Source organism: Apodemus sylvaticus, chromosome 18 (genome assembly GCF_947179515.1).
Source record: "Apodemus sylvaticus chromosome 18, mApoSyl1.1, whole genome shotgun sequence".
NCBI classification, from domain to species: Eukaryota; Metazoa; Chordata; class Mammalia; order Rodentia; family Muridae; genus Apodemus; species Apodemus sylvaticus.
In genome coordinates, this window is record NC_067489.1 from 31,830,461 (window position 1) to 31,851,853 (window position 21,393).

Sequence of the window (21,393 nt, forward strand, 5' to 3'; positions counted from 1 at the left end):
TGACTCTCTAGAGTCCTTCCCATTCTATAACCAGCTCCTCTATCTTCCATTTGCTTAAACATGATGGTTAATGAACCTAAATGTATATTCACACGACCCCATATCACTGCAGTCATTCTTTCTGAACAGTCAAATATAGACAAGTATGACATTCTGGTTGCAAGAGAGCCTTCTAGAAGTAGGAGCTAACACAGCAGGAGCCTAAAAATGGCGTGACTCGCTATGGAGCTTGTAAACAAGAGGAACACTACAATTATTTCTCAGCCCAGCGCGCCCGCCCGGTGACAGTGACGCCATGTGCCTGGAGCTTCAATCTCTGCAAGCGCCGCCCAACCCTGCAGCATCCCCCGCCCAACCCTGCAGCATCCCCTCTGCTCTTAGGAATCTCCCGGAGAGATGTGTAAACATCCTCTTCTTCGGGCTCAGTTTTGGAAGAGATATATTTCCACAGGAGTCCCCAGGCAAGCTGGGGTTTAGGAGGACTCATTTAGCAGCGCGCTGATGACAGAGTTGAAAGGGGAAATAGATCATTCCAGAAGCTGCCTGAAGGCAGCTTCAGCAGGAGAAAATGCGCATTAAGGAGAGAAGGAAGAACAGCTGGAATTTAGAGGAACCCACAAACATGAGATAAATCACATAGGACTAGACACACGGGGCTTGAAGCCTGGGGTGGAGCTCACAGGATGCAGGAACACACTCCAAGCCTCAGGCTTAGAGCTTTGGAAAGAGAAGGCAGAGGGAGGAAATTTAAACCTCTGCAACCGGAAGTGAACCACGCCAAGCTCCTCACAAATGGAACCGTTCCAGCTGTGCTGATGTCAACGATGCTACCAGCTGGTTCCAAAATGTAGTGCCCACGGACACACAGAAATACTTTAGTTATAATTCTGCCATAGGTAGGAATGGCTGGAACAGACCTCATTCTGGCTTCTGGGGTTTCATGGAGCAAATCCATTCTCGCGAGATGAAATGGTCCTTTACTGAAAACAGAGCATTGTAACAAACACAAAAATCTGCCTGTTCAAGCCTCCAGGTGATTGATCTCAGATGGACTGAGATTCACACCGCGGTGGGATTCGCCTAGATTGGTATTTTTAGTTTCTATTCAAAGGTGGCCAAGGAGACCTTTTCAAAGAGGTAGGGGATGAGGCTGGTGAATAGGAAATGTCCAGGTGCTGAGAGACCTCCCAAAGGGAACAGAGTGGAGCCAAGTGCTACCACAGGCAATTTCATAAGGCTAAGGTCGTCGACTTCCCTTCCTGGAGCGCAGCAGACCAAAGACTCTGTGGCTCTTCCTTCCGGGGAATCAGTCAAGGCCACAGGACCCAAAGGAGATAAAAATGGAGACAGTCACTTAATACTGCGACTGGGTGGCTAAATCTGGGAATGCAAGCTGGCATTTCAGCAACACTTCCACCACGTAGCTATGATGTAAGGGGTGCGGCCTTTAAGGTCTTTGACCTTCCTCTTTCATCCCTTAACGCAAACTCAACTTTTCTAAAGCTGTGCCCATTTTTTTCATGTCAGGGTGACTCCTTACCCCAGCCATAAAATTATGTTCGCTGCGCTGCTATTCCATAACTGTGATTTTGCTACTCTTATGAATTGTAATGTAAATACTTTTGGGAGGTAGAAGTTTGTTGGAGGGGGCGTGGCCCAGAGCTTGAGAACTCCTGCCTTAATGGAACTAACTCCCTACCCAGGACAGTGGCCATCCATGTACAAAGGCTTCTGATTACTGATGCTGACGATGCCAGTTTATGTGTGCCAAAGTGTTGGTGGAACAAAAACTGCATTTTTAATCTCAGACAGACCTCTGTGGTGGTTGTTGATATAACAACCAGCTAGACAAGATGATGTTTACACAATAATGACACCGAAGGAGAAACCTCTCTCTCCCTTCGAACACCAGAGCTGAGCGCAACCGTTTCCGCCAAGAATCTTCCGTTTCTGTTCTTACATAGGGGGCCACATCCTATTGACCGAGTCGCTTCCCTTTTTCTCATTTGAAGAGAAGGAAATTGGAAGACCTTTCAAATCGGCTACCTGGGCCTGTCAGTGAGTGTATGCTGGAAAAAGTTTGTCTGAGCAAAACTGTCCCTCCATGGGCCCTTGCCGGGCCAGTCTTCTATGTAAATGAGGCCTCAGGTCGGGCTGCTGGGACCTGGGAGAGAAGTTGATGAGAATTATTCCAGGGCACAGAGCTCTGGTCTGCTTGCCTGAGGATGAGACCAGAGGCAAAGAGGTGGGAAGGTGTCAGTTTGAGCAGACACACCTTTTCACCCACTCATCCCAGGTGGAGGGAGCAGGGAAGGAATCCTGCTCTGGGCGAGGAGGCTTTGCCCAATGCGGGCACAGTGGACTAGGCATTTATATATTCGCAAGCTCAAGATAAGAGGGAATAAAAATGGCGCAGGGAAGTAATTCGGTGGTAGAGAACTGTCTAGCAGGCAAGAAGCCTTGGGTTTTTATCCCTGGTAGTACATAAACTGGGCATGTGTGCGGCTGTAATGGCTCGGGGTTATGGAGGAAGGGTCGAGGGAGCTTCAACCTCAGATACCTTGAACATGAGGACAGCAGGAGTTGGTTACTTCCTCTTCCCAAGCTGGTGCCAGACCCTCCCCGAGGCACCGCCCCTCCCCCCTCTCCCTCCCTCTACCCCTCTTCCCCTCCCCCCACCAACCGTAGCAGGCATTTAATACCCTGAAAATTATCAAGCGTCATTCCTTGTGAAAATCTTAGAAGATTCCCCCCCACACACACACACACACTACAACCCTTTAGTATGTAGATGAAGTATCTTCTAGCACCCTGCCTTGGCCAATGGTATACAGTCACACAAATCTTGCCCCAGAGACCCTTGGCATCTCCCCAGGGGAATATACCCCTCCCCCCAATAAGCCGAACTTGTTCTCTGAAGCTGTTCCCAGGTGTGTTTTTTGTCTGTGCATTCATCATTGACCGAGATCCTTCACTGCACCCCCCACTCCCCCCCCCACTCCCCGCCCTGTCATCTCATGTTAAGTTTCCCTCCCCCTGGCCCAGCTCAGCTCGTGATGGGCCTGGCTACCCCAAGGAAGACTGGAACACAGTGCGGCAGGCACGAGTGTGACCCTAGCATTTGGAAGGTGAATATAGGAGATTTAGAAATTCGGGGTGATCCTCTGATTACCCAGCGAGCTGGAGGCAAGTGTGGGGTATGTGAGACCATGCCTCAAAAAGGTTCATAAAAATGAAAGTTTTCAAAAACGAATCTTTCAAAACCCACGTTTCTCTCCAGACCTGGAAACAGCGTATTGGCTGCTCCAGTAGCTCTAGGTGACTTCAGGCCCCGTGCACGTGGCTCAAGAGCCCGTCATTCGCCCATCCCTGTTGGGGTTTTGCAAGGGAACATGATGAAAAGCTTTGACAGCTGCTGTTTGCCTTGTAGGTGGGGAGAGGTGAAATTGTTTACGCTTCTTTCCTCTTAGAGCAATTACCTTGAGCAGAACATCTGAAAGGTCAAATACCTCTGCTTTAACATAACTGAGCAAAGTTCTGTACCAAGACACAGGTTCAAGAGTCAGGGTGTAGAGTACTGCCTTACCCATGACTTGGGCAGCTCGCACACCTGTGCACCCCCTCCCATGATGCTCGACCTCAGCACAGGCTCAAAAAGCACACAGCCAATGTGATCACGGACCAGAACCGTAAACATTGTGAACGAAAGAAATCCTTCCTTTTAATAAATTGTTTATCTTAGATATTTTTGTCCTAGGGACTAAAAGCTGACTGCCACACAGGGTAGTCCGTCAAGCTGGCTTGGCGGGGGTCCAAGTGTTTCTTCTTCCACGTGTTCAGAGCCCTGGCTTTCATCTGCTAATTCCTGGGAAACAAGTTGGTCTCATGCCTGTGTCTACTGAAAAAGACCCAGGGCCAGGTCAGTAACTGGTGCCTGGCTTTTATACCTAAGAAAGGGCCCACGTGCAAAGCATCTGAGTAGATCCAAGTGGAACTCCTGAGAGACATTCTACAGTTAGGTTGAGAACTGTTTAAAACTGGTCCGTGTGTGTGTGTGTGTGTGTGTGTGTGTGTGTGTGTTTTCTCTGTGTAGTTATGTGTGTGTTTGTGTGTATGTTTGTTCTGTGTGTGTGTGTATGTTTATGTGTGTTTGTTCTGTGTAGGGGTATATCCGTGTGTATGCTTGTTCTGTGTGTGGGTATGTGTATGTGTGCGGTGCTTGCTTGTTCAGTGTGTGGGCATGTTGTGTGTACCTGTTCTGAGTGTGTATGTGTTTGTTCTCTGTGTGTGGAGTTGTTCTGTGTGTTTGTATGTGTGTGAGCTTGTTCTGTGTGCCTGTATGTATGTGTGTATGTATATACTTGTTTTGTGTGTGTGTGTGTGTGTGTTTGTATGTGTGAAAGTGCATGCATGTAGATAGTACAAGGCTGAGATTGGGTGCTTCTCTTCTTGTTTTACACTGTATGTTTTAAAACAAGCCTTCTCATCTGATTCCAGAGTTTGCTGGAATCAGCTGATCTAGTTCACGAGCTTGCCCCAGGAATCCTCTGTCTCTACCTGATGGCTGGTATTAGCAGGGGGCTGCCCACACTCACCCAGCATTTACATGGGTGCTGGAGACTGGAGCTGGGGTCTTGAACTCGTGAGGGGTACATCACTCATTGAGCTCTGCCCCCTGGATTTTTTTCAGCACGTGTGTTCCCCCCATCCCCCCAGTGACTCCTCTTATTTTCTCTGCTGACTTATTTCTGGTTTTGGTAAAGTCTTCCAGCGTCTGGTCCTTCTCTGAGGACCTCCCTGCTTGGCATGCAGAGCCAATGAGCTGTGAAGACTTCCAGGGCCTAAAATAGAAACTCTGAGAGCGTTACTCCCCCAGGGTCTCTTCAATGTCGGGTTCCTTAGATGCACTCGGAGCCCCAGCAGCTGGAAGGCCTGGCTTCCCAGACCAGATACCTCTCAGGATGCCCTCTGCCCCAAGCACAGTAGATGTGCTTTCTAATCTTCACCTCATAGCTCTAGCAACATTTCTAATCCCTGCTAATTTTAGCATTATTGCTAAACTCTGGATTCTTTATCCCGACCTGATTGTGGAGGGGGGAGGGGGTGTGAGTCAATTGCTGTTTAAGATTAAATGAGCTAAGCCGACCAATTTCAGGATTTCTGTGGGGAAGAGGACTATGTGGATATTACTGACATCAAACTGAGCTATTAAGAGAAGAGAAGGGTCAAAGCTTTTTAGCAAATAAACCGAAGCCTTTCTGCTAATCTACCTGGAGATGTGGTGACTCATGCTGGGTTGCCTAGTAACCACAACAAGGAAAAGTGCACTCGAGTGTGTGTGTGTGTGTGTGTGTGTGTGTGTGTGTGTGTGTGTGTGTGTGTTGGGGTGGGGGTGGGGGAGTAGTGATAGGGAAATCCTTTCTATACCTTTGTCCTGTGCTTCCTCCTGGACTCTGTAGACCTGACCATTGTGTGCGGGGTCCATTTGCTCTGGGTGAGGACTTTTGGTGGACAGGGTGACTGTAAGTTGGCTTAAGGACATGGGAAGGGTGATCTTAGGCTCTGTGTGGGCCTTTTTTGCTTCCTCTCAGCTCTCCCATGGGGGCTGTGGCATGTCCTTATCAAATGAGAGCTGCTAAGCCCTACGGTGTTTTTGGTCCTGGGAAAGTCTGGTTGGATCTCCCAAGCTGCGGATCTCAGAAAGTGTTGTGACGCCCAGATGTCATATCTGGTCAGACCCAGGGAGGCCTGTCTCCAGTCAGCACCATCTGCCAGGGAGGGGTGGGTGGGCAGCCTAGGTCCCTCAGTTGCCTTTCTGAAGTTGAAAGAGAAGCTCCAGAAATCTCTGATTGGCTCAGAAATGCCAGCTATAAAGAGGCAGCCAGGGTTTGTGGGGATGGACTCTTTCTTTGAAGTGGAATTTTGAGAAGGGCTCAGTGTTCAGATAAAGTCACGTTACAGCAAATCCCCTCACACACACACACACACACACACACACACAAATGCGCCTCCAAGGAGCCCTTCTGCATGCTGGGACAACTTCTAGATTCAGCAGATCCTCTGGGTTTAATGAAGCCTGTGCAGTGACCATTTCCTGTGGCTCAAGTGCTGTAACTGTTACAAACACCATGAAAGTGCCGGGAATTAATATTTACCAGAAAATGTGTCCAGGAATAAGTGGTGTTAATCCAAGGCAGCACGGGACAGTTAAAAGTGTGTCTGAGTACATGCAGTGTGACCTTGGCAAGTCCTGTTAGCTGGAGACCTCATATTTAGTTTTGAAGCATGAGGCTAGGGAGAGCTTCGAAGTCATGGTGAGGATTAAGGGAGAATGGACTGGGTCATTCCAACAAAGGTCATTGGAGAGGAGACTTATGGTCTACCCAACACAAGTACCTTAAAATGGCCGAACCTAACCATTGTTGTCATTAGATCTACAGCCTCTTCTATTTATACCAGCAAAATAAAATTTGGGAATACCTCTAGCATTATTGAGGCATGACTGATAGTAAAGTTGTGTATGTTTTAGGTGTAAATCATGGTGGTTTGATTCCCATGTGTCTCAAGAGAGAGTCCCATGATGAAATTGAGTAAAATAACAATCGCCTCACAGCTCTCCCCTTTATAAATTATTTTTTGTGAGGAGAACACTGGATTTCAAGTGTGCAGTGTGTGATTGTTAACCATAGCCACTGTTTGGACCTTGTTGTTAGGAATTAGACTCAGGATTTCACATGCCAGGCAAGTGCCCGATCCCTGTGTCACAGACCCAACCCAACCAGATCTCCTATTACTAAAAGAGGTGCCTTTTGACCACAGCTTTCCTTTTCTTTATCTAAATCAGGTATTTTAAGTAAGAGTCCAACATGTTTTGGCTAAGGTGTGGGATTTCCAATTTCCTTGCTGGTGGGCAGTTGGAAGGTTAAATCCTAATGGCAGGGGAAGACAGTGCCATCTCCACCTCAATCCTTCCGTAGGTTGGCATCGCTAAGGCAGAGCAGAAAGGTCAGTTCAAGGAGAGAGGAGTCAGACACACCTGGGTGCTTCCTAGTCTCTGACATCAGGCAGTCACTTAGCCTCTTCAGTCCCCAGTTTTATCTTTTGTAGCATGACTTTTGTCAAAGAGCCATGACAATGACTCACAGGCTCCGTGTGACATTAAACAAGCCAGCACATGTGAACACTTAGTCTGATGGTGGGTACACAGTACGTGCTCAAAGAAATGTTTCTGATTAGTAATTGCTCTTATCAATTTTTCTTCCTCATTTAACAACTTTTTAAATAAGGGACTTAAAAAACCCACTTTATTCTGCGTTCATGTTGGGATAGGGTAAAAAATAAATTCAAGTCTACACACACACACACACACACACACACACACACACGAGCGGTTGTGTGCAGCTTTAGGATGGAGCCAAGGCCTCAGAAATGAATCACTGGGTGACTTCACCTAGTGATTGTGTAAACATCATAGAGTGTATTTCATACAAACAAAATGGCCATAACATCGCTAGGCAATATAATCTTATGGGATCATTGTTGTAATGTGTCTGTCATTTGCCAAAATATCATTATGGAGTCTGTGACTCTATTATCATTTCTTCCTGTAACCTTGAAAACCGCAGTACTTAGCCAGGTGGTCATAATGGGAAAGCACATAGTGAATGTTCTAGAACATACTGGTTTGGATGAGGACCTGTAGAACTGTGCAGTACCAGACTCAAGAACTGGGATCAACTTTCATGGCCACCAGACAACCATGGCCAGTTCTATGTATGGATGCAGAACAATTATAGCCATGCCTCCAAAGGAAATTTTAGTTCAAAGAATACAGAGAGTGGGATATAATGAAAGCGACTAAAGAGTAGGAAGGTTGTTGATGCAAAAGAGTCCATTTCCTAGGGAGGACGAAAGGCAGAAAGGCGTGTGGGTACTGGCCACCGCAGAGCGAGGCTGAGCTTTGTCCAGGAAATAATGAAGAAAAGAAAATGAAGCTTGAAGCTGGGTAGGTAGAGAGTGGAAGGTGAGAGGATTGACCTGGGAGGAGTCGGGGGAGAGGGCAAATATGATCAGGATACATTATGTGAACTCCTGAAAGGGTTCGTAAAACTATTTTCTAAAAAAGAAAACCCTCCCTTCTGGAAGTTACGGTTAAAGGCGATTGCTCACTGAGAGGAGCTGATGGGGACCAGTGTGGAGTAGCCTCGGACGACTTTTATTTTGGAAGGGAAGATTGATTCCCTCCAGTTTTTCCTCTGTGTACTTGTTTGGGATTTTTGTTGGCTTTGGTTGGTTTTCAGTTGGATTATTTGAGATGAGGTCTTACTGTGCAGCCCGGGATGGCCTTGAACTCCAACCTCAGCCTCAACTTCTCTCTTCTTATCACACACACGGGAGCCACAGCAACGCACAGACACTGGAAACAGAACCCCAGATCTTAGCTGGTGAGGCACCCTAGACCAGCCTAAGTCTGCTTATGTTTCGCCTTGGCTAAGTCGCCGCCATGCTGTTTTGTTTCAAAATCTGTGAGACGGAGGAGGGGGGAGGGGAAGAGAAAAGAGACAATGTGCCCCTTTCCTTGCCAGCCAGAGGATTTATTTGGGGGGAAGGTAGAGGGATGGGAAGAACATGATTTGGTCTCGTCGTGCATTAGCTCTGTGGGGTGTATACAGCAGATTGCCTTCTATATCTCAAGTGCATAACAGAAGCTATAGCGGTTCCATGATCTTCCCCAGTTCTCACAGATGACGGGACATTTAAGGAGAAGCCCCTATGCTTCACGGCAGGGAAACGAAGACGAATAGGAATTACATAGCTGTGTGATCTAAAGTAGATGATTTGACTTCTCTGATTCTCTATGAACTGCCAGGACCTTCTGATTCATGAGCTGGAATTTGATGTATACGTATACATACACTGCTCTGTGACAGAGGAATGCTGGAGGCTTTGGTTGTGATGGGGTCTAGGATTTATGTGCTTCTTGATACAGATATCGCCTGTGAGAGTGAAGAACCAGCTCTCTAGGTGGCCATAGAGTTAATTGTGGAAGGCAATTTTGCTTCCATGATTCCAAAATCACAGAGAGATGGGGACCCAGAGAGAGTGTTTTGGGATTCACGGTAGACTGTTAATGGGAGAGAGTCTTTAATCCACCTTATCGTCACTCTCTGCCAGTTTCCCAATCTAATCTTGCTGCTTTCATCCACATTCTTGTAACTAGTCAGTTAACAGAAGCTAAACCAAACTGAAAAGATGGACCTAGCAATAGCGTTATGAGATGAAGCCACCAATGGTAATATGAACATACCCATTTCTAAGAAAGTTTGTGAATGTGAATCACTGGGGATCCCCTAGAGCAGCGGCTTTCAACCTGTGGGTTGCTTCAGTGACCTTTTCACGGGGGTCACCTAAGACCACCAGAAAACACAGGTATTTACATTATAATTCGCAATAGTAGCAAACTTAGAGTTATGAAGTAGCAAAGAAAATAATTTTATGGTTGGGGGCCACCACAACACAAGGAACTATATATATTAAAGGGTCACAGTATTGGAAGACTGAGAACCACTGCCCTGGAGCATTCTGGGTAGTGGCGAGGCTATGGTTATGGCTTACAGACTAATGGCAACACTGTCAATCAAGATTACGTCCTTGTTGAAAGTGGTAGCACACACCCATGACTCAGCACTCAGAATGCAGATGCAGGAAAATTGCTGCAAATCAGAGGCTGGCATAGTCTATACGATGAGTTGGGGGTCATGGCTATACACTGAGGCCCCCATCTCAAAAGGACAAAAATCCAAAACTGACAAAACCAAAAAGTGATACAAACAATAGGATTGGTTCCTCTGTGATGTCCCAGGCTCATTCTGCCTTGGCTGTCCAGCTCTAGACTAAGAATGATAATGGCTTATACCTTGTTGGGTTATTCTGAGGATGTCACGGTCTAGTCCTTGAAGGGCTCAGAGCAGTTCCTGGCATATAGTAAAAATGGGAAGAGCCATTGATTGGTTCTTAGTATTGACAGACAATTAGTTTACGATCTCAAGGTGTCTCCTTGTTGGTATTTTGAGGGTAGGTAGTTCTAGCTGTGATTCAGTCCTTCATAGAATCACTCAGAGCCCGACATCAATTTTCATAGGTATTTCAGGGGCAACATAATAACTAATGTCTCTTTATCCATGGAAACATTTTAATGAAAAACTGTCAGTCTGTCGCAGGTCCCCAAGTGTGACTACAATCTAGATAGCTGTGGTCACCAGCTGCCCCTCAGTGCTAATTGTGCCAGCCTCGTGATCTTCAGGGGACTCTGGACTACCCCTTAGCACATACCTGGCCCCTCCAGCCAGTATCCAGCCAGTCCAGCTGTGGAATCTTTGTAATACTTTTCTGTATCAGGCTCTGGGCTTCTGTCCCCAGGTTGAAAGTTTCTGCGGCAGGAGTCTTCCATAGCAGCAGCTGGTGTACACCCTTTCTACCGCCCTTGGAAGGTCAAGTATGACTCGGGAGGGCTAGGAAGGTTTTGTTTGTTATCTCATTATTTTTTTCTTTAATCAGAATAAATGTTAACCGTAAGGAAATCTGTTCAGATTATTCTCAACCCCAAACAACCTATATTTCCTAAATAGGAAAGATTCATCTATAAATCTATGTCTTTACTAACATGTAAATAAATATCTATCAGATGTCGCCAAGGAATGAAGTGACCCTAATAGAGGTGTGTTATGCCAATGCTTTTTGGCACTTGATAAAGTAGAGGTTTCATGTGACATAAGAGTCAGGAGAAGCCAGGTATGGTGACTCAGATCTGTATTTCTGGTGTTCAGGAGGCTGACGCAAAAGGTCATTCACTGCAAGCTGGCCAGCCTGGGTTACAGAGTGAGACGTGTGGCCTTGTCTGGAAAACAAAACAGGAAAAACAAACGAAGAAAAAAAAAACCCAAAACATCACATCTCAAACAAAATAACACAAAACAAAATACCTAGAAACAGAGAAATGGGAAAACAAAAGAGTCCAAAGAAAGTTGAGCTGCATCTTTTTTAAGCCTTTGAAGTTAAAATATAATTACAACATTTCCCATTTCCTTTCCTCCATATACTCTCCACTTGCTTTGGCTGCCTCTTGACGGAGTAAGTCCGCAGACCCTCCAGAGAGTCCACTCTGTGTGGGGTAACCACATCACATGGGTCCGGGAATCAGTTCTAACAGCCATCTAAGAATTAAAATTAGACCCTGATAATAACTGAACGAGCTTTTTCCCAGTAGCTTGGCGCACCTGCCTGTGGGGTTCACAGATGGACTGCTGGGGTAGGTTCTTGGCTGCCCCGAGGCATGAAGATTCAAATGGTAATAATCCCTGGGAATTCTTCAAGGGAGGCTCCAAATGAGGACTTCCTTAGCTCCTAATCCTGGGTGAGTGGTTCAAATCAAAAGATCCTTATCAAGAGATAAAGCCAGGGACATAAAGCCCTGTAAGGACCGGCTAACACAGAGATACCTGCAGCTACTTAGCACACAGGAACCCAGGTGTGAAATTCTTTCACCTTGGTACCTGTAGGGGCCTATCAGAAATTGCTTCCTTGGGTTGCAGGAACTGGAAGGGAATCTGTGATTGGGCAGGGAATCTGGAAGTGGAGAATCACAGGGAAAAAATGAGTGGGGGTGGGGTTCATATCTCTCCATCTGGCCCCTTCTAACCTTGAGGAGAAACCCCGTTGAGTTCATTGTCTCCCCCTCTCCCCCTTATGCTCTGCCTTTTCTCCGCCCTCCCCTCCCACCTCCCCTGTATCTGCAGTGTCACCCCTAACCCTAGTGCTGTCTGGATGCTCCAGCCTCACAGGCCGCGTTGTGTCGCCTTTAGCAAGCCTGGAAGACTGACTTGTCTCCCAGGCTGTGATGGTGGGTGAAATACCGTCTGATTCAGACATTCCTTCGTGACTTCCGCCCCATCTGACTACTGCCTTCCAACGTGGCACAGTGGGGGTGGATCCCAGCTTCTCTCCTGTTCCCTGGGAATGCTGGGATGGAGGCAGGGATTTACCTGCAGCACACACAGGGCAATGCCTTGTTTCTTTTTGGGAAGGAAAGGTGAATCTGGTTGTGTAGCAGGGGATGTCCTTGAATGTCACCAAACTGTGGGGCCCTTGCCCAGGAAGTAAGCACTGGAAGGTAGGTCTGGTATGTTGTTTATTGAGTGTGTTTTGTGTAGATTTTCTTCTATCGTTAATCTATAGACTAGGTCAGTCTTTAAGCAAAAAGAGAGGGTTTGGTAGGGCGCTGCAGGGGCGGTCCTGCTGTGAGCTCATTATTAAATATCTTGTGTATTGAAACCTTTTGCTGAGATTCTTTCCAATTGCTTTTTACAGAGACCTAAAATATAAATAATAATTTGGGAAGGACAATAAAGGTTTTAACTAAGGTGTTATATCGTTTCATGCAACGAAAATGTTAGGAATAAGAGTTGGCAGGAAAGGGCCTCCTCACTGAGGAGTAAGAGTAAAGGAATGGATGATGTGAAACTCGGTGGGAAAGGGGGCGCTGACACAGGCCTGGGCGCAGGTGCCCCACCTCAGCAGAGGGAAAGACTGGCAGCTTCGGGTTTGTTGCCCCAGGGTGCAGGACGTGAGCACCCTGGGGCCGGGGCGCAGGATGTGAGCACCCTGGGGCCAGGGTGCATCTCAACCTCTCATTTGTCACATCAGGAAACAACCTTGAGGAGGTTTTTAAGCAACCTGCTCTCAACTTCAGGTCCTAGGCAAACGATCTGAAGCAGGAAGTCTCCAGGATCCAGGAGACAGGCCTGTGACACCATGGACAGAAGATGTGAGGCATGGGAGGCCCTGTGGTCCTCTGTATCTGGGTACCATTCTGCCCTGCGGAGAATCGGTATTTGGTAACAGGGTAGATATTAGTAGTAAGAAATCATGTTAAGAATCCATACCCTTCTGCAAACATAACAGTATCAATAATAGTGTCAGGGATTGGTTCTTGCTCATGGGATGGGACTCTCAAGTTATTGGTAGGCTGTTCCCTCAGTCTCTGCTCCATCTTTGTCCCTGCATTTCTTGTAGGCAGGACTGATTTTGAGTTAGTGTCCGTATCCCTGGGAGTCTTGCCCGGCTACAGGAGGTGGCCACTTCAGGCTCCATACCCCCCACGCTAGGAACCTCAGCTAGAGTCTCACTCAGACTCCCTGAAGCCTCTCTATCTGCCATGTCCTACAGATGCTCTCCCCCTCCATTCCAACTGCTGACAGTTTCTGTTCACTCTCCAGGCCTCCTCTCTCCGCACCTGATCCATATCCCACCCCACTCCCCCATGGCCTCTCTCCCACCCAGTTCTCTCCCCCCCCCCCCCCCCCCCCCGCCACCTCTGATTACTATTTTATTTCCCCATATGAGTGAGAGTCACACATCTTCCCTTGGGCCCTCCTTGTCATTTAGTTCTTTTGGGTCTGTGGCGTGCTGCCTGGGTGCCCTCTACTTCATGGCTAATAATCAGCTTATCAGTCAGTACATGTCCTTTAGGGTCTGAGTTATCTCACTCAGGATGATATTTTCTAGTTCCATCCTTTTGCCTGAAAAATGGTGTTTTCATGATGATTTCATCATGATTTCATGATGTCCTTGCTTTTAACAGCAGGGTAGTACTTCATTACGTGAATGAACCACATTATTTTTAAAATCAATTCTTGGTTGAGGGACATCTGGGCTGTTTCTCGTTTCTGGTTATTATTCATAAAGCTGCTATGAATATAGTTTAAACGTGTCCTTGTGGTATGGTGAAGCATCTTTTGGGTATATGCCCAAGAATGGTATAGCTGGGTCTAGGGGTAGAACTATTCCTAGTTTTCTGGGAAACTTCCAAATGGATTCCCAGAGTGGTTGTATTAAGTTTGCACTCTGCTATGCTTGCAAATAGGAGCCTAGCATAACTGTCCTTTGAGAAGCTCCACCTAGCAGCTGGCCAAAACAGATGCAGAGACCCACAGCTAAACATTAGATGGAGCTCAAGGAGTCTTGTGGAAGAGTTGGGGGAAGGATTGAGGGACCTGGAGGGGAACTCCACAGAAGACTAACAGACTCAATGAATTTAGATCCTTGGGGCTCCCAGAGACTGACCCACCAACCAAAGAGCAAGCATGGGCTGGACCTACCCCCTCCCCCCCACACACACACCCCGAATATATGTAGCAGATGTACAGCTTGGTCTTCAATTGGGTTCCCCAACAACTGTAGTGGTGACTTACCCCAATTGTTGCCTGAATGTGGATCTTGTTCCCATAATTGGGCTGCCTCTTTTGGCCTCAGTGGGAGGGGATACACCTAGTCCTGAAGTGACTGGATATGACAGGGTGGGTTGGTACCCAGGGGAGGTTTATCTGTTCTCAGAGAAGGGGAAGGGAGCGGCTGTGTGAGGGGGGACTGGGAGGAGAGAGGGGGCTGCAATCAGGATGTAAAGTGAATGAATAAATTAATTAAAGGGGGATTAAAAAGAGGATCTGTTCCTTTCTTCTCCACTGGGGACAAGGTTGGGGGGGGGGAGACTCAGTCTGTGGCCACAAGTAGAATTCAAACCATATTTGAACATACAATTCTGGAGCATATTCAAGACCGGAAAGCTGAAATACGCAATCCTAGTGTACACAAGGTGAGTGGAGAGGCCCTTCTTAAAGGGCCCTCAGGCCAGGCTACCTTTGAAGGAAGCAGACCACAGAGGGAGCCTCAGGTCAGAACCCTCTCTAAAATACAGCTTGGCTTCTTGCGACCGGTTTAAGCACACACGGCAGCTCTCTGGTCCCTCTGCAGTCGGTCTCACTTCTCACACAGGCCTGTGGGTTGGAGTGCTCTCTTACTCTGTCACCTGCCTGGGCAGCCCTCAGACAATGAGCAGTTTTTCATAGTGACCCTACGATGACATTCCTGTAGAAGTGAATTCATACACGGAGCCAGCTTTAGGCAGGAATAGTAATGAGGGTATCTGTCTCCGATACCCTCTTTTTCTTTCTTTACACCTTTGATGCCCTGCAGTTAATGAATTTATACTTGGATGAATGAATCTGCTAGAATGAGGATAGGGTCTATTTTTAATTCTAACGGAGATGAATAAGTAAGATCCACACAGCTCAGTACGTTAAGAAAGACAGAAGAGCCGCGCATGAACTCTGTCATTGATTATTAATGCCTGCCATGGAAATGTATTCACCATCTTCTCCACTCGTCATGAGTTATTAGGGGCAGAAATTGTGCCTTATTTAGCTTTGGATCTTTAATCATCAATTGAACCTCAAATACTTTTTTTTTTAAGTCTCACCATGTAGACCAGGCTGATCTTAAGCTCACAGAGATCCTTCTGACTGAGCTTCCTGAATGCTGGGAACAAAGGTGTGTGCACGCCACACCCGGAGCAAATACTTTGTATGGTTGAACTATGTATATAGCAACCGTGGAAACACTCATACTGACCTCATAAACAATGTGAAAAGTCCAACTGTCGCACGCTGAGTGACACTGTAACAGGGACATTCCGTGTAGTTCCCTGATTGTGACACGTGAGGGATGCCAGCCCCGTGAGGAGTGCCAGGAGGATGTGTGGAGATCAAACAGTAAAATGGAGAACAGAGAGGAAAGGGAAGGCCACAGATGAAGGCGAGGGAACACGTCAGAGGTCTGACACCGGGGAAAGGAAGCCCAAGCTTCCTAAACCCTGGGCACCATGAGCTACTAAAGCACTTTATAGAACAAACCTGTAAGTGCAGTTTGCCACCTTGTACTACAGACCAGTCAGAAGGGAGGGATAAATGTTCGAGAATTTTGCAAGGAAGTTGATTTACTGTTGGCACCTTGAGTTGGAATATAATGTATACTACAGAATACATTCAGAATAAACTATTAAACAGTAAACAGAACGACACTGAGTATGTACCCCCAAACGCCATTACATGCAATAAGAATGAATCTATCTTTGATAGTACATCTCGTTCATCCCAAAGAGCGGGTGGGCCTGGTGGTCTGGCTCTTCCTTATAGCCAGTCCCTTCGGTATTCTGCAGGTGCCTGACTATTTCTGCAGTTGCTCAGTGGCTCTCCTGCTCTCACTTGGTTCCCAAGCTCCTCACAGACTTCACTGGGCATCAGCTAAGCACCCCGCATCCCACATCCCACATCCCCTAAGAGGTTGCGAGCTAAAGAGTGAGAGTCAGGGCGGGCGTGGTTTTTCGGCGAACCTGGTACTAGGCTACTGCTGTTGTGATCTGCAGACCGGGCACTAGGCTACTGCTGCTTGCGCCCTGGACTACTCTACCTGACCCTACCTACCCTTGGGGGTGTTGGAGGTGAGGCAGCATGGAGTTAACAACACAGACTCCGGGCTCAGGTCACAAACACAGCAGCAAACTGAATGCTACTGCAAGCTCCTTTAATGGGGCTCCACTTGCGCCCCATTGTTCCCAAGAAAGCATCTCTTCTAAACAGCAGTTCCCGACGGCTGGTGCTGTCTGCTTCAGCAATCATTCACTGGTCTCGGGCAGTCTTCAGTTAGGTCCTCCTGCAGGAGATGCCTTTGCGGCTGCGTGGCCACTGGCCTTTGCGTAGAGGTGGCTGCTGCAGTTTCTCCTACGGGCTGCAGTAGTTTGCTTCCTGGTGGAGAGTGTGTAAGAGCGTTTGACATACTCCCTCGAACAGTGTCTCTGGTGGGCAAAGTTAGGGAATTAAGCATTTCCATGTACCTTTGGCATTTAATTTCGAAAACAAAGTAAGAGGGCAGCAAAGTTCTCATTTCACTAGAATGAGAACCTGCTTCTGGGTCCTCCGCGCTCAGGTAGATGCTATGCGGCAGCAGTGTCTAGGGACCGCAGCACTTGCTGTGATGGAGATGAGAAGATCTCTCGAGGTTGGCAGCCAGTCAGCTCAGCTGAAGCATTGAACTCAGGGGTCAGTGAAAGGCCCTGTCTCAAAGAAAATAAAATGGAGAATAACACAAGAAGCCATCTGGTGTTGAACATTGACATCTGCACACATGTAGCACACACACACACACACACACACACACACCAGAAAGAGAGATAGGGAGATGGAGGGAGGAAGAGGGAGAGGGAGAGAGAGAGGGAGAGGGAGAGGGAGGGAGAGAGAGAGAGAGAGAGAGAGAGAGAGAGAGAGAGAGAGAGAGGGAGGGAGAGAGGAGGAAGAGGGAGGAGAAGAAGTAGAAGAAGGAGAAGGAGAAGGAGAAGAAGGAGAAGAAGAAATGTGGTCTTGCCTGTCGCCTGACCTGACTTGCTTTCTATTGCTCTAATAAAAACCACTCCCAAGGACAACTTGGGGAGGAAAGGGTTAACTACACCTTACACTTTACACTCCATCCCTGAGAAAAACCAGGGCAAGAGCTTGTAGTCAGGAACTGAAGCAGAGACCACGAGGGCAATGCTACATATTGGCTTTCTGTCTCATGGCTTGCTTAACCTGTGCTCTTAATCAACCCAGGACTACCTGCCCAGGGGTGGGAATGCCCAGAGCGAGCTGGGTCTTCCCTTATCAACCACGACCCAGGAAAATGCACTGCACACTTGCCTGCAGGAAATCTGAAGGGGGGGCATTTTCTCCGTTGAGGTCCCTCTTCCCAAATAACTCTCACTTTTGTCAAGTGGACAAGCTAACCAGGACATCATCCATTGCGCTTTGTCTAGGCCTGATCTCAACCACCTTCTTTTTCTTAATCCTTCCCCCCACAGTCTGTACCCTTCATGGAAACACAATGTCTACTTTCTTTTTGTTATTCCCAATAAAGCACCTTTCCTAGTCAGAGTTTCTATTGCTACACAAGCATCATGACCAAGAAACAAGTTGGGGAGGAAAGGGTTTATTCAGCTTACACTTCCACGTTGCTGTTCATCACTAAAGGAAGTCAGGACAGGAACTCAAGCAGATCAGGAAGCAGGAGCTGATGCAGAGGCCATGGAGGGATGTTTCTTACTGGCTTGCTTCCCCTGGCTTGCTCAGCCTGCTCTCTTATAGAACCCAAGAGCACCAGCCCAAAGGTGGAACCACCCATAAGGGGCCCTCATCACTTGATCACTAATTAAGAAAATGCCCCAAGGCTGGATCTCATAGAAGCATTTTTCTCAACTGAAGCTCCTGTCTGTGTGATAACTCCAGACTGTGTCAAGTTGACACACAAAACCAGCCAGTACAGCACCTATCTCGTGATAGATGCTTAAGCCCTACATGTCTTTGGGAAGAGAATTAGAGAGGTCTCCCAAACGGGAATCCTAGTTAACAGCTTTTAATGGTGGGGCCTGCTGGCTACCATTGGATTAGATTTACGTCCACTAGGGGGCGCTCATCTCCTTAAATGTCAAAAACTCCAGTTGAACTAGAAATAATATACTGCAGTGGTAACAATAGAAATACGGATTTCCCTTTAGAAATAGCTGCGACTGAACACAGCTTTGGAGAGGAGATAGATCATTAAGGCTATAGCATCTGCGAAGAATACATTTGACTGTAGCAGCAAATGTACTCACTACTGTGGACATACCTGTCAACAGTGTCTCCTGTGGGTTGTGCCACCACAAAGGCCTAGGTATTGTTTGCTAAATTTTGTTTTGAATTGAGTTTGGAGTCAAGAGATCCAGCTCAACCAGGTCTCAGGGTAGTTACTGCCAGGGACTATCTCCCTTAGGATTAATCCCAGAAATGCGGCAGTCATGGTCCCAACCCTTCGCTTATACAAGCAATGCAGGGTTGTGGAGCAGATTGTCTAGCTCACAAGGCTAAGGAGGAACATTGTCAATCCTTGTATATGTAGCTTCCTTTTCAAATATCACACACACACACACACACACACACACTCCCATGCTCACATCAGAGGACAGCTTCGCCTACCGATGTGTTTGGCTGCCAGCAGGCTAGTTGGCCTCAGATCTTTGAGAGATGCTCCTCTCTCCACTACCCATGCCAGCACTGGAGCACTGAGATTCCAGATGCAGGCTACTGAATCTGCTTTTGGTTTGTTTGATTATGTGGGTGTTGAAGATTTGAACTCTGGTCTCTATGCTCGCAGAGCAAATGCTATCCAGTGACTCGCCTCTCTAGTTCCTACCATAATTTTAAAAAACATCTTCAGATAATGCATTTGAAGCAAATGATGTTCACTGGGCCCTTGAAACATGCATCATGGTGACTAGGAGATGATGGAAGGGTCGGGAAGGGGTACTATCTCACCTGCCAGAGACTGCTGACATCCTAAACCCACTTCAGGCCAAGTTACTTCTCCAGATCTTTAGTCCCCTTTCTTGAAGACTTAGCTCCTGCCTGGCTTAGAAACAGCATGCAGCCAGCGATCCTACAGCCATTACCTTATTCTCTGTCGCCCCCTGAGGTATCATCACCAACCCCATTTTACAGAAAAGGAACCTGAGAGCCGTGTCAGGAACCCACGTCAGGGATTTCCCTAAGACTGTACAACTGATAGAGGATTCATTTGGAGCAGGCCTGGATTTCTCTGGTTTGGAAACACGGAACAGGGTCTTCATTAATCAATACGCACGGAGAGTCTTCTGTGGACCCCAGAGGCCTGGCTGGCTCCGAAGGTTGATTTTTCATTCCATTCCGTGGAGAAGGTCTGAGGAGAAAATGGTGAAGCAAAATGACATATTTGAGAAGTAGCATGCTGTGAGAGGGGGCACGAATGTGTGTCCCCTCTTACCCACACACTGTGAGGCATTTGAAGCAGGTTGTTTCCAAATCTCTCTAAGCTTGTTTCTTGAAGTGGAAAAAAAAACCCCGAGAGGTTGAGATGAGCCCCAGCCCAAGGGTGCCCACATGCTGAACCCTAGGACAACCAGCCCTGAAACTGCCAGTCTTTCTCTCTGCTGGGGCTGGGGTGGGGCACCTGCTCCCCGGCCTCCTCAGCATCCCCTTTGCCATCTGAATTTCTGGTCATTCATTCATTCCCTTCCTCTTGCTCTTCAATGCCTGAGGCCCTTTCCTGTTACTACCCAGAGGGTGGATGGGGGCAGAGAGGAGAGAGGGTCCAATGGAGCTTTCTGAAACGCTGTCTGTGGCGTGCTCAGTGTCCGTGTCTTCCACGGGTGCCTCAGTGTGGGAATGCAATTCAGCAGCAGCCAGCATAATCAGTAGAGACAATGGAGCGCGCCACCCACACGCCAGCGAAGCTCTGAACAGATCGCTGTTGCTACAACCTTTCAATCAAAGCAAAACAATGTCTTTCTAAACAGAAGAGAGGGCTCTCTCTGAATCAGAGAGCAAAAGGGTTTGTGCGGTCCTAGCAGAAGCGCTTCAGGTTCCAGTGCTGGGTCCCTTCCCAGCAGAAGAGCACTGTTGGTGATGAACTACTATGTGCATAAAGAGAAGGTTCCATCTTGGCGTTTGGGGAGCGGGGGCGGGGCACTAAAAAGACTCATTTGAATTTCAGGAGAGAATGAAAATCATTCTTTTCCAGCGGCTTTGTAATTCCTGCTCTTCCCTTTTTGTTGGAAAGGCTGAACTGAAATGCCCGGCTTAACCCACTCCACCCCCAACCAAAACAGGATAGCTGGTTAACAAGGAGCACCTCTCAACTGCTTAACACACACACACACACACGCACACACGCACACGCACACGCACACGCACATGCACACACACACACACACACGCGCGCACATGCACACACACACACACATGCACATGCGTGCGTGCGCACACACACACACACATGCACACGCACACACACACACACACACATGCACATGCGCGCGTGCGCACACACACACACACGTACATGCACTGGCACTCTCCTTCACTATCTAAAATCTCAATCACTAAAAATCGACAAGAAACATTTCAAGACCTCAATGGACAGCTGAATAAAGCGCAGGAAGTCATAAAGGAACGAACACAGAGGGCGAAACATGAAACATTCAACACACAAAAACCAAGAGAAATCCAAATTATAAAGAAACAAGATACCGTGGCTGCTCTTTCAGTTGCTGGAGGTTTTAAGAATGACCTTGCTTCTGTGTATTGAGTGCTGGAGAATGTATATGAAATGTATATGTATGAGAAATCTAAATACTTAAAACCCTAACAATAAACTCTCCTGTCTTGAGGGGTGCCGTTAGCTAATGTTGAGTGTACCTAGCTCTCTGGAAACAAAGCCCTACTATCTGGCAAAGAAACTGTACCTCCTGGAAGCCAGTTCTGTTGTGTGAGAACCCTGTGAATTCGCCATCTGATTCTTCTACGTAAGAGCTTGTCTGTATGTATGCGGGGCCCTTAAAATCCACCTTCTCCCTGGTGCTGAACTTTGTTTTGGACCTTTAAGTCTTCTGAGATATGCGCCCATAGTGACGATTACACATAACGACTCTCAGACACAGATGTGTCTATAGCAGGC

At 47.4% G+C, this 21,393-nt stretch overlaps 1 protein-coding gene across 1 annotated transcript in view; it reads left to right on the forward strand.

Moving 5' to 3' along the window:
• Window positions 1–3,056: 3,056 nt before the first annotated feature.
• The window catches only part of LOC127668988 (60S ribosomal protein L36-like), a 31,566-nt gene continuing 13,229 nt past the window's right edge, over window positions 3,057–21,393 (forward strand). The window contains exon 1 of the mRNA XM_052162879.1: window positions 3,057–3,197. Coding sequence (XP_052018839.1) covers window positions 3,057–3,197 — 141 coding nt within the window. The remainder of the gene's footprint in view (window positions 3,198–21,393) is intronic.